This window comes from Corvus cornix, chromosome 2 (genome assembly GCF_000738735.6).
Source record: "Corvus cornix cornix isolate S_Up_H32 chromosome 2, ASM73873v5, whole genome shotgun sequence".
Lineage (NCBI taxonomy): Eukaryota > Metazoa > Chordata > Aves > Passeriformes > Corvidae > Corvus > Corvus cornix.
In genome coordinates this window covers 7,038,665-7,052,627 of record NC_046333.1, presented here as the reverse complement: position 1 = coordinate 7,052,627, position 13,963 = coordinate 7,038,665, and the positions used below count along the sequence as shown (strand labels likewise).

Below are 13,963 nucleotides of genomic sequence, written 5' to 3'. Positions count from 1 at the left end.
GCCACCAGATTTCTTCACCCAATCTTAGCAATTTGGGGCATCTAAACTGATGTTAAGAGGCTCAGTTTCCAAATACCTGGTTGCCCAGTTACCGCTTAACTAGCTTTTGCTTGGCATTCACGAAAACAAATGGAATAGGAAAATAAAACAGTCACATTTTATTGCTTGTTTGGAAAGTCACAGCCAGCCTGTATGAAAGGAGGGAGAGGGAGAGAGGAAAGGCAGTCCCTAATGCCCAAGATGTATTTTACAATCAGTCGATAAATCATCCTTCTTCTGTTTGTAGAAATGCCCTGAGCAGAACAGAACGGTCCTGAAATGGTTCATTACTTACAAACATTTGATGAAAGTGGATTCAGTTTTTGGTTTATGATCCAACATGCTGGAGGAAGATGAGTTTTCTAGATGAGATACAGGCCGTACACACAAAACCAAACTGCTTCTTTCTGCTTTTCAGTGCTGTCCAAGGTGCTGGTTAAAGAAAAACACAGGAGCGGGCTGCTGCCAAAATGAGCCCCACAGTTATCACTTATCCCTGCTAGAGACATTGATCCTTGTACAATTCATCTTCTCAGCATTGTGGCAAACAGGAAAAACCTCTGTTACACACATCCTTTATCATTTTTTCTCTAAGTTACTTTGTCTTGCAGTTTATTAGTCTTTCCCTCAATTATTACCTATCTCAGCAATCTGCCTTTCAAGCAATGCTCACAAAACCTTTCTCAAAGGGCCCTGAAGCCTGATGATTGAGTTGTCTCACAGAAGTCTTGCTAATAGTATACATTTGGAGTGCTTTTAATCATTTTATGAAGTGAGAGGATTCTCATCTATTAAATTCCAGCGGACCACAGAGAAATTTTATGGCTTGTCACCAATCGAGATCAGGTGAAAGGAATGCAGAACGGTGCTTTCAAATTAAATTACAGTTTTTCGGGTTGGACTGGCACAATCTGTCTTCAGCAAAAGAGGAGCCTTTTGTGGAACTTTTAGGGCAAATTCAATCCTTCGATTCACACTGCTGCTCCCTACATTTTACACTAAGCTGCACAGTTAAAAAGCTGACTGTGGCATTCTCACACATCCTTCCAGCTCACTGGCCATGTGCTATCTACCAAAAGCTAATTTCTAGAAGAGCTCCAGCTTAGCACAGACAGGGAGAGACAGTGAAGGAACATGGTTACAATTTGAGGGATTTCACATGCAGATTTACAGAGTGTGATTAAACTGGCTTTAACCTTGCTCTTGACCTTCACCTTCTCTGCCCAGTGCCATGAGGCACTTCTTTCTAGCTCACCCAAAAAGGGGAGAGCCACTACAGAGCTGTGCAGTTGTTACGAGAGAAACATGTGTCTGTGAGAGAAAGAAAATGTTCACTCATGACGCAACATGAGACAAAACCGTGGATTTCCTCTCCTTTCACTCTCCTCTAAGATGAACTTTGCCCAATGCCTGGAGAAGAACAACTTACTGAGAAGCATTTAACTTGCTATTGACTGAACTGTAAAAATAAAAGAGAAAACAACAACAATAACAAAAATAACCGTTTTGGCCATGTTCATATGTGCTCTGGATTTACATCCTGTGAATGGGATGTTACCTTCTCTGAACATTCAAGGGAAGAGAATTTCAACCTCCCCCCCCTCCCGAGTTTAAACTGTCACAGACAGTGAAGGTGCCCCTGCCCATGGGAAAGATGATTTTTAAGATCCCTTCCAACCCAAACAATTCTGTGATTCTATGATTCTCCTAGAGACCTCTCCAAACATCAAACACACCCTTCTATACAACCCTGTAATACAAACACAGGTAATCAAGGCTGAAAGTACAGCAAAAAAGGATATATTCTGGTGTAAACTGCAATTTAAAGGGACAATTTTTTCTGACAAAACATACCTTGAATTTGTTATTTAAAATTCAAACATATCATAAGGATAATAATTTTTTTTCCTAAGACTGAACGTGTAGCTACATAGCTAGTCACAAGTTAAGTATTTATAGAATATCTTCTTAAAGGTCTTAAAGACATTACAGAAGAGGAGAGGATGAGAACTATACAGATTTTCTGTCAGGTATTTTATAAAGGTATTAAATACTTGGAGAATTCTAAAAAGAAAAAAAATGGTAAAAGTTATTATAGAACCAAAATACAGCAGAAATGGCTCCTAATATCTTCCCTCTGGAGGCATCAGAATACTTCATGAGAGGTGGAATAAGAGTAGAAGAGATATTTCAGGAAAAAACATCAGACAAAAATCCCTATTCTCTCGGATCACAAAGAACCTGCCCTTCTGTCGAGAGCTAGCTGCTAGATTAGGCTAAGTAGGAAGAAAGGGAAAATATGGAATATTCTGTCTCAGCCACAAGAAATATTTTGCCCTAAAACAAAAAAAATTTTAGAAGCAAAATTTCTTCTCTTCCAGTATCAGAGTTGGCATCCAGTTCTGTGCCTCATGGCTTTCCTCTTTCTTCTTTTCCTTTGTTGTCCTTTGTCTGTTTCTCATCCTCTTGTTTTTAACCCTGCTCCCAGAGTCTGCCTCATTCTTTCCCCCAGAGGCAAACTGAGGACACTGATTGAAAATTCACACTTAATGAGTGCATCATGTCTGTGTCTCCTTTTGGGCAAAAAAGTTGTCTCAGAAAGGTTTTAGCACACTAAAGCTGCTAGAACAGCCCAGACACCACACATACACAGGGCAGAGAGTCATTGAAAAAAGGAAAAAAGAAACATTAGAGACAGCAACGACAAATTATTCCATTCTGCCCATCTTCCTTTCCATATTTGCTTCCTTTTTTTTTCCTCAGTGGCCTTTCCCACCTCCCAAGTACATGACTTTTAACCCAGACAACCCTTCCATCTATCAAAAGCCTGACATCCATATTTACACTCCCCCAGGACCAACCTTGTCACTTCACCACATTAGCTCCCATTTCCATTTGTGACAACTCTTGGCATGTTTCCCCTCAACCAACCACCACTTCCTTTTACACAGCACGTAGCACTCCAGCAGCCAAAGCACAACAGTCTGATAACTGCTCATCCAGTATCATGTATCTTCTTATTATCTGCTACATTATCCTTATCTAATTGCATGCACTTTGGCTCAATCTGACATTTTCAAAACTACAGATGCTTATTAGCTTTTCTTAGCTAAAAGAAAAAATGTGCATTATAGTGATTATCAGTTCCTGGCACTGCCAGTGAAACATTGTAATGAAGGAGACCTTTAGCCCACCATAAACAAGGACAATCAGGGCCTGTTTTGGTTATTAGCAATGCTCCCACAAATGTTGCCACTGTCAGAATTAATGACTGCACTACTAATTGTTAATAATCTCATGTTTCTATCTATGGGTTCTTTTTAGCCTGAAGCTTTAGGCCAAAAGCAAAAATTATTTAATTCTGCACCACCACAGCGAAGCAACAAAGTCGCAGCCCTGATTCCTTTATGGCGCCCAACAGATGCAGGTCATGCCTCCCAGGGGTAAATAACTGGCTGAAGGTCATGCAGCAGGTCAGTGGCAGACCCAGGAGCTGCAAGACTTCCCTAACAGTTATTCCAATGCTCTACCACTGATCCATGCCTCCTCAAAGAGAAGGTATATAAATGTGCCCAGAAATCAGTGAGAGTCACCCACTCCTTGAAGAAGCCTCTTCCAATCACACTGCACTCAAACACAGGGAGTATAAACAAGGCAAGTTCAATAGATGGGGTTACTGTGATCCTAAACCTTGGCTCTGTCAGTTTTAATTAATTACTCTTGTTTGCAATGACTCACTGTATGTGTTCTGACAAGTGTTTGTGCTGCAGTTCATAACAGAACAAAGAAGCTGCTTCAACAGCACCCACTTTATCAGAGACACCATTGTGAAGAACTATAATACCTTTAGTGTTTTCTCCATGTGTCTCCTCTTGTATCTGGGATTACACCCAAATAAAAAAAAAAAAAAAAAAAAAAAAGAAAAAGAAAAGAAAAAAAAGAAAAAGAAGGAGTTAATATAGAGCAGGCAGAGGAACGGTGTCAATAAAGTGCTTAGATTCAATATGCCTAGAAGAGTAGTAAAAGTGGAAATCTTTGGTTCACTGTAAAGCATTTATGTGTCTATAGCAACATAGTTGTTGATTTCTACAGCTTCCCTAAGAACAAAGTAATAGAAATTCGGTCTTTTAAATATTGCTTTTCTTTTCTAGCACCTAGATGAAATAGAAATAGAAAAACAAAATCAAAACCAAATCGTATTTAGTACAGGTTATACAGAAACATGAGGAAAGATTTAGCAATAAATTACAAACAAATAAAGATAGGATTCTACAGTCACATGAAACATAATCTCACAAGCAATCTGCGCAAATCTCAGAGCTGTGTATGCAATAAACTTATCTTGGGACAATCAGTCTCTTATGCAAGAGGTCAAACACTATTTAAAGCAGATCCCAACACCCTCTTTGCTCTCTGCTCAAGTCTCCTTGTGCTCCCCTGAAACACAAGATAACCCAACCTGCCTATCCTGAGAGGAGGGCACGGACACAGGCAGGAGCAATGCCTGAGGGAATATCACTGGACAGTGGCTGGAGTGGAGCCATCCGGGGTTTTGCTGGGATATCCATCCTTAGGCGCCAGGGCACAGAGAGATAAGGTTGCCAGCAGCCACCTGTTAGATAGGGAGGAAGAACTGGCTCATGACTTCCCAGCAGTGCAAAAACCATGGAATTCTTCTCCTATGAGGTAGGGCGGAGGGATGGGAGAGAGGAAGAGATGAGCTGTGCTTGCTGCCTCTGTGGCATATAAGGGATTCAGAAGTCTTGGGAGCAAACGGGAAGAGCCATCCAGCCCAGAGCCACCTCTCATACCACCCTATCCAGCCAGCAGCAGCAGCTGCCACCAGATTCCTTTTCTGTAACCCTGGTACAAGCATAAATGTCTGTTTTGATACTGTTAGCAGGTCATATTTTTTCTTTTGCCAAAGGCTGACCTTATAAATAAAAGTCTTTTTTAGTCCCCCTTAGCCAGAGGCACTGCAGGACACTTGAATTCATCTTCACAGACACAAACTGTACAGACTGGGCTCTGCAAACCACTGCTTATACCCTTGAGAAGGGACAACAGGCAGCAACAAACCTCCTGCTGCTGCCCAGGTGCTGGACTTCTCCCTCTGCCTCTGCGGGACAGGAGGAAAGCAGCAGGCACAGGGATCCTGTGTACACCTCCTGCGGGTTCTGCTCACCAAGTGTCTTCAGATCTAGGGCTTGGAGACTGCAGCAACATCTGTAACTGCTCAGTCTGCGTGGGTTTCATTTCTCCTCTGACCAAAATACCACAGCTATGTTCTTTTATAGAGTGTTCGAGCTTATTTTAATGGAAAATAAGGAACACGTACATACTTTTGTCATAAACACTTTAAAATTAATGACTGGGGTATAACTGGAGCTGAGGTTACCAGGAATTTCCCACTGCTGCATTTCCATTTCATGTAGCTCTGTACATCCAAGAGAGAAAGCCTGGGGAGAATTTTGCATTTGCTTTTGAGGTCTGCCTAGATTGAAATCTGCTTGAAATGCTGGAGCAGATGCTATTGACAAATACAGAAAAGAAATATAAAAAGCCCCAAACCACCCCCTCCCTGAAATATTATAATGAAAGCATTAAGGTACTCCTGTCCTTCCTTTTGGATGCTTTAAATCTCCTTTTGCTCAAAGCAAACTCCAAAGCCTTGAAGAGCTAGAAGGAAACATCAGACATTTGAAATGCCACAGCAAAACTGTCAGAAATGAGTGCTAGATACAGCAAAGATTCAAATGTGCCAGACTTCACAATTAGTTTTACACCTGTAAGAATATCCTTGATGATAACTGGGACAATTTTTAGTCTTAAAGCCCCTGGGGCCCAGAACCAGAAATTGCAATAGCTCACAAGGCTGAGCCACAGCAGACCATCACTGCCACAGAGCTGAGATGAACTGTCCATGTGTCACCTCAGCCTCCAACTCTCCATCAGCAAAGTGAAGATAATAATAAGTGCAGTTTGAAAAGGTACAGAGACTGCAGCTCATGGAAGAATCTATGTAATAGCTGAGCTCTACTAACAAGCACCTTGTTTAGAGTAAAATAATTTACTCTATGTGAGGGATAAATAATTAAAAACCATATTCATCAGCAGAGAGTCACAGTATCGGCATTTTTCAGATTACCTCACACACTTCAGTACCTCTGTGTAAACTGAAATGCTTCCTGAGTGAATGAGTGAGTACCAGGCCCCTCTCTACCTCTCCCCCTGACTCCACACTCCACGTTTCCTGAGGCTTAAAAACTGCATTGATCTTTGCTGTAATAGTTGGGAAGACTTTCAAATGCTGTTTTTAACAAAATAAACTATGAAATGTCTCTAAATTAAAGTGCTTAAAAAAGTAAGATGTAATTAAAACTCTGTTTTTCATGTGGAAAATTTAGGTTCCCAAATGCTCTATAGGTGGAAAGGTTGTGAAGGACTTGTCTTTCCACTACAGAGAAACCAGTGCCCATTCCCCCTTCAGAACACCTTACTGGACTGTACTAGCACACTCTCCCTCTGTTCCCTTCTGCACTGCTCTGTGCTGTGAAATATCCATGAGCCCAAAGCTCATTCTGACTCTCTTTTATAGTTATATACTGGCAGTAAAGATTATGGCCCAGTGATCTATTCATATAGATGAATGCACACACTCAAAATATGCTTTAACTCAGTGAACTCACCCACACTGAATCCTACCAGTACCAAACACCCACAATTTAATGAATACACATAACGTTTTCAAAGGTGAACACATCTGTTAAAAAACTGATCAAAAATAAGTATTTGTGCATCTAACTAAGAAATATATTCCAGTATGTATTTTTGTATTTGACCACAAATCTTTTGAAATAACTTGAAACTACAAACCTAAATTATTATTATTGCTTTTGAAAAGATACAGTGTATCACAACCCACTGTGAGTGAAAGAGGCTTTTGGGAAAATACTGGTTTCTTATTTGCTTTCCTTTCGGAGAAAAGAGAAAAACATTCCCTTAGAAGGAAGATTTGTTTCTTTCCTCCTTCCTCCATGTCTGAATAAGGGGCCGCTTAAAACTATTGCTGAATCATTTTGTCTGAGCTGTCAAAACAAATATTTCTCCCTGAAGGTGAAAAAGAGAGTTACAGAACTGCCATCAGTTCCAACAGACCTAGAGAAAGCAGTAAGGAATTGAAGAACCCCCACGTGTAGGTGTGAGTATGTAAACAAGTGGGTGGTTGGTGCTTCCCTATAAAAGCAGGGAAAAGCCAAGCACTCCATAGGAACGGTGTGATCACGACACGCTGCCACCCCTTGGTCACGGGATGAAAACGCTCGTACCTCACGGCAGCGTGCTGGGAACCATCCAGCACATCAGACAAAAATCCCGGAAAAATCAACCTGCAGTTAACGAGCTACAACGGGAGATTTTACTGCACCAACACAAGCATAAATATATTAGCCCAAAGTAATGTAAAGCTTTTTATTTCAAGGGACAAAAATCTTCTGAGTCCCAAAGAGCATTTTCCAAGCTATGATACACACCCTAAGGACTGCCTTCAGTCTGGCCTTTCCTGAAACAAAAATATACGAATGGGTGGAGAAGAGCACATACTCACAGATGTTTTTTCCCAGTTCCTATGTCTTTAAAAGCCCCTTGGAAACCAACTTGAGCTGCTCCAACCCTGGGCTCAGTCTCTGGTTTCTGCACTCAAGCTCCCAGCTCAGAGAGAGAAATAACGTGAGCCGAGTACTCTGTGTGAGGTATCCCAACCTATGGCACAGTTCACTACTATCAGAGAGATGATTCAGCCTCTTCACACAGCTTTTCCTGAATACTTAAAAATACATTTTCTCTGGCAGATTTTTTAGTGTGTGCATCATCACCATGGCTAGGGAAGACTGCAGAAACAGAGGCTGCTTTTAAACTGGCAGCAAAAATCGTAAGTTGGTTTAATGACAGATATAGCCATAAAGCCAAGTATGAAAAGTGTATCACCTGCAGATCAGAGTGCCCAGTATTCAGTAATCACAACATATGTGATGGGCTTCTGTGAAAATATAACCCATGATTTTAATAAGGTTTATAACTATTCCTTTTGAAGGAAGTAAGCTGTAATTTTTATTCATTTCAAAAGGTGAGTTACAGGATGTCAGTGGGGCCTAACTATTTCCACTGAAATATCCATTCCAGCTCTCTGCATCTTAATGGCTGGAGGATAACTGAGTTCAGCATCCAAAAACTCACGAAGAAGAGGCAGAACAAGAGATTCTTACAGACTTAAACAGTAGTTTCTGCCCATATACACAGTAGTCCAGATCTACAGATAGAATTCTGGTTACAATTCAAATTATTACATGTTACGACAAAGCTGGGATTTCTGCAGCCCTACAACCCCCTCTGTACAATCAATTCACTCTTCTCTTTAGGAGAAAAACATCCCACTTTTGAAATGCCTGTTGCCTGCAGCTCAGGCCTCAAACTTTCTGAAACACTGTCCTTGACACACATTTCTAGGAGGCAATATCTCTTCCCATTACACAAATAATGAACTGAAAATTAACACTTTCAATTACATGCAACAGCAAGTCTGACATATCAAATTACCTTTGTTTTTTACACTGATGGTTTTGAGTCTCACTTTCTCAGACTCACTCTGTTAACAAAGGATATTTGATTTACTAAATCCTTAATTTATTGAAGCACAAAACACGGTTTCACTGAGGCATCTCAAAATTATCTCCATTTATATTTGAATGAAAAACTTCTCAAAAGGTAAATCAGTCTGAATAATCAATTTCAGAACTAGCGAGGTATAATATATGGCCAAAAGTAGTTTTACACAAATACAGGAAAGAAAGAAATATTCAGAATTCAGTTATTGAAAGACTATTCATAGGAATGAAAGCTTTTGTACTTTGGGACTGGCTTTTTTTATATGCTTAAGTCGCCTACTAAAGCCAACGAGAATTTTGGCTAAGTAATGAACCTGTAAGAATGCAGCATGTGGCTTTTTATATCAAAAAGTGTTATGCTGTTTCACTGGAGGATTCAATATCTTTAACAGATAACTTATCATACAAAATTCACTTTAAAAAAGACTTCTGTGATCATTGTTTTACAATCAGTGCCTTATAAAATGGATCAATATTCCACATTACAGAACAGTGTTGAATTTTTTATGCACCTGATTAATGCATTGTTATCATCCCAGTAATTAAAAGGAGTGGCATTACACACAATCAGCATGATACATCTTACTCAGCACCTCCTGGCAGTTGCCTGCAAAAATTAAACTCATTAATCACTGTGATGCCAAGAAAGAAGACTTGAAAAGATGAAGAAGCTCTACCTTATGGAGAAAAGTTCCCAAGTCAATGTGTAAGAGAAAATCCCTTCCACTTTACAATATGCAGAGCATTTATCTCATCAGTCTAAAAGATAAACCAATCAAAATTACCATCTAAAAGGTAATCTCATCAATCTAAAAAAGAAAATTATGTTAAAAAAAATTTTCATAACCTGCTATTCCACCACACTAAACTGAACGAAGAGTTCTCACAGATGTCTCCTCATCTAAATAAATGTAGTGAAAAGCTAATCTTACAACAAGGTAAATATGTCATCAGAATTTTGTTTAGAGCTGTTCCAATAATTAACTTTAATATCAATAATGCCACAGAGCCAACTAGGAAGTGCTTTTCTGGTGTCATTTATACAGAACCTAGTTTCCTTATTACTCCTCCCATAAATAACATGATTGTCTCATCAGACTAGAAATTAACATGAAAAATTTGCATGAGTCAATCCAGGTTTTGTTCAGTAGTTAGGTCTACTATATATTATTTTTCTGATAGAACTGCCATGAGTTGAAACATAGTACAAACTATTTAAAATTCTAAAGAATGTTGCAACCTCTACTTTGCTATACTTTTACATTACAGAAATAATGTTCTCAGGTGTGTCTCAATGGTGTCTGTAAGTCAGCAGTTGTCATATAAAATCATTATTGGTTTTGATTTGAATTTTATTAGGGACTTACTGCCTCCTCTTTAACTCTGTATAGATTTCACATAGTATTTTTCCACCAGTAGTACTTCCAGTGGACAGAATGCTTACTTACAATACTGTGACCTTCAAAGGCAAGATCCTTTTTTTTCTGCATTGAGGTCTGTGCTGGTGCTTAAAAATACAGTGCTGAATACAGCACACATATTTCAATAGGAAAAATCATCATCAGCAACCCATAAAATACACTCCGTTCTCTCCCTTTTATTAATCACATGACAAAGTTAGGAACAGAACAGCCTCTTTCTCACGTTTGTTTTGATATTTCCAAGTATGGAAAGGGAAAAAGCCCTTTGTTTCCATATGTTTAGGTTCTGGGGTTTTCTCCTACATTGATGTTGAAAGACGAAAGACAGTGTGAATACCCCACTTGTACAAAACAGGAAACAGAAGTCTAATCTTCGAAAAGAGTTTCCAATGTTGTCTCCTTAAGCCCTCCCCCATGATGAGCAATAGCATGTACTCCTGATACCCTGCACAAACAGACCACTCTCCTTGTACTTATTCCTTGGTCTTTGCCAGCTCTCTGCCTCACTTTTCCCTTTCCCTCGGGGGTCTCATGCCCAGGGCTGCATTTGCTCATCCTGAGTGAGCCTGACTGCTGCCACGGGGGATGGGAAAGGAGCCCTCTGTCTCTGCCGATCTCGCCAGGGATGATGGCAAGAGGTCACTGCCAGCTCGCCTCGGCACCACTCCGGGAGGGTTTGGCAGAGCAAACAGCTCCCCTTCTCTGGGACAGGAGGGGTTCGGCGCCGCGGACAGCTCCCCGTGTCCCGGGACAGGAGGGGTTCGGCGCCGCGGACAGCTCCCCGTGTCCCGGGACAGGAGGGGTTCGGCGCCGCGGACAGCTCCCCGTGTCCCGGGACAGGAGGGGTTCGGCGCCGCGGACAGCTCCCCGTGTCCCGGGACAGGAGGGGTTCGGCGCCGCGGACAGCTCCCCGTGTCCCGGGACAGGAGGGGTTCGGCAGCGCGGACAGCTCCCCGTGTCCCGGGACAGGAGGGGTTCGGCAGCGCGGACAGCTCCCCGTGTCCCGGGACAGGAGGGGTTCGGCAGCGCGGACAGCTCCCCGTGTCCCGGGACAGGAGGGGTTCGGCGCCGCGGACAGCTCCGTACCCCGCTCCCCCGCCCCACTCCGCTCCGGTTCAGCACCGCGGACACCTCCGGCCGTCCTGCCCCTCCTGCCGGCGCCTGTCCCCGCGAGCGGAACTGCCGCTCCCGGAAACACACAATTTAAAGACCATTTCCACTGGTTCGTCATGACTTCATCCTCCCGACCTGAACGACCCTCTGCCGGAGACCACCAGCTCAGGTTGCCCAGTCTGCTGGACGGGAGCACCTGTGAGTTGCCGACCTAGTCCTGGGGACTTTCTCAGACACGTTGCCCCCTTTAAAAACAATTCACACAAAGTGTCTATGTGAGTTTAGGAGTCACCCCAAATCCCTGTTTCTGGCCACACTTTTTGCACTTCCTTGCAGAAGACACCTAGGCAGGCACAGACAGCAGTGTCCCTCAACAGACAGCAGTGCCCAGCAGTACTCTCCACCCACACAACTCTGAGGGGGGAAGAGAAAAGGAAAAGAAAAAAAAAAGAAGGAAAAAAAATCTCTCATTTTAGAAGTTAAAGAATATTGTTATTAATATTATTTTGGACACTCTCTGCACAAATCACTCGCACATGCTAAACTGCAGGCTTTCCTTTGCTTCCGGACTCAGCGCTTCTGGTGACCAGAGAAGCGGCTCCAGACATCTGCTGTCTCCAAATCCAGGAAAGCGAAATTAAAACAATGAGGAAAATGTGCCTGAGCCCAGCCCTGGAGGTGGCACTCCGCTGGCTCGCAGCGACACCTAGAGCCCAGCACACCGCCGGGAAGGGCCCCGTGTCCCCAGCCACACCGGGAGAGGGTCACGAGTGGGTGCGGACGCCCGGGAAAGGGGCACGGTCCCTTCCTGCAGCTGGCCAGGGCCAAGGAGCAGCAGTGCCAAGATCGTTGCCGGTGAGCGGGTCACAGGGAAGAGTCAATTCAGGTCCCTGTCACTGCTGTCCCCCGGGGCTGTCAGCAGTCTCTCACCTCAGGGAGAGGTTTAGGTCGATTGGCCCCATCGCTGACAGAAGTCAGCGCTTGCTCTATGGACCACAAAAGTCTTTACAAATATGGACAGGGACTTAAAAGATAATCCGAGGACATTTCCCTGCATGCACAACTATCCTCTGAGTGAAGCAGCCCTGCTGTTGTGGCTTGAAGCTGTGCCTTGCTTGGGAAGGCTCCCAGAGCCAAAGCTAAACCCTGCTGCAAAGCTAACGCGTCCCACTCGGGCAAGTATTTTTAACAGACACAAACATTATTCCCAACTGCAGCCATTTGCTTCCCCTTGTGTGCGCTTCCACAGAGGCAAAACACACTCAAATCCCTCTGCAAACCTAACACCAGCCAGCGATGGGGAGCCACATGTTTTGATCTAACACTGGCCCTTTTTCTCTTAGTCTTTCTGCTTTCCAAATCCCCTGGCCCCCTCCTCGCCACCCCAAAAGAACCAGGGGCAGTCGACCCAGACTAGTTTAACTCCATCGGACACAGCAGGCAGCCAGCGGCCTGGATTAGTCACTCGTTACTAAGGCGATATGCAGATGCACCCTTTGAAGTCGCTGCTCTCGGAAGCAGCGCGGGAGCGGAAGGTGCGCGGCCGAAGTTTGCGGCTTCCCCGCGGGGGCTCTCCCGGGGGCAGGGGGAGGGGGCGAGAGAGAGACCCAGAAACGGCTGCTCAGTGGTTAAAAAGTTTCCCTGCTGCCAGGTTAGGGGGAGGCTGACAGGAAAGCGAGGAGGGACGGACAAGGTGAAGACTTCTGCCCCAGGAGAGTGTTAAGGGGTAAAACACGGAATAATAATAAAATAAAAATTAAAAAAAATTTTAAAAGGAGGGTGGGGAGCCTTGTCGCGTAGCTTGGGGGAAGACGGACGGAGCTGGCACTTGGCGTTTCCTAACGTGCTGACCCCGAGCCCCCCAGCCCCGTTCCACAGGAGCGGAGAGCCGCGCAAGGAGCCCGGTAACAGGGAGAGCTGCGGGGCCAGTGCGGGGGCGGGCGGGTCCTGGATCGGCTCGACTCCCAGCGGGCTCCGTCCCGTACTATTCCCGGCACTTCAGGGGAAGAAGAGGAGCGCAAAGACCCGCCTGGAAGAGCGGACAAACCGCAAGAAATTGCTGCCAGCCTAGAGGGGCACACAGCCATCCCGCAGGACAGGGGGCGGGGAGGGGGGGCACCCAAAACCCAGCCCAACCGCACGCGAACGACACCGGCGCTTACATCCTCCTCCTCGCAGTCACTTCGCGACTGGTACTGGAAGCGGGGCCGGCTGCCTTCCTGTTGCAATGGACGCGGGGTCTTGCCGGCAGCGCCGTCCTCCTCGCTGCTCTGGCCGCCCAGGAGGTGACTCGCTTCGGGGGGAACCGGGAACGAGCGGGAGGTGTTGATCTTCCCGCTGAACCGCTGGTACAGTGAAGCCATGAAGTCAATCCGCGGGAAACGAGGGAGAGGGAGGGAAAGAGAGCCGCTTCTTTTTTTCTTCCCCTCCTCTCTTCCTTTTGGCTACAGCATGCTACACGCGGGTGAGGATCAGTCCCACATCAGTGGAAGGGAGAGCGAGGGATCCTGCTACGCGGTCCTCTGCACCGGCACCCGGAGAGAAACGGGGGGGATCAAGAGAGCAGAGACGGGGGAGTGATGAGAGGAAGAAGAAAGATAAATAAATAATAAAACGCAATCGAGCCGTAACACCACAGGCCCCGGGAATGCTGCACCATCCGGTGCTGGGAAGAAAAAAAAAAACCCAGAAGAGAAAAAAAAGGAACCAAAACACTCCAAGAAGACG

General features: G+C 44.4%; 1 protein-coding gene across 3 annotated transcripts in view; it reads right to left on the bottom strand.

The window, feature by feature from the left end:
* The window catches only part of DPP6 (dipeptidyl peptidase like 6), a 540,400-nt gene that overhangs the window by 384,754 nt on the left and 141,683 nt on the right, over positions 1–13,963 (bottom strand). The window contains exon 1 of one of the 3 annotated variants that reach the window (XM_039549155.1): positions 13,399–13,687. The exons of the other annotated variants lie outside the window; for them this stretch is intronic. Coding sequence (XP_039405089.1) covers positions 13,399–13,599 — 201 coding nt within the window. The 5' untranslated portion in view covers positions 13,600–13,687. Of the gene's footprint in view, positions 1–13,398; positions 13,688–13,963 lie in introns of those variants that run through there. 3 annotated transcript variants of the gene reach the window in all.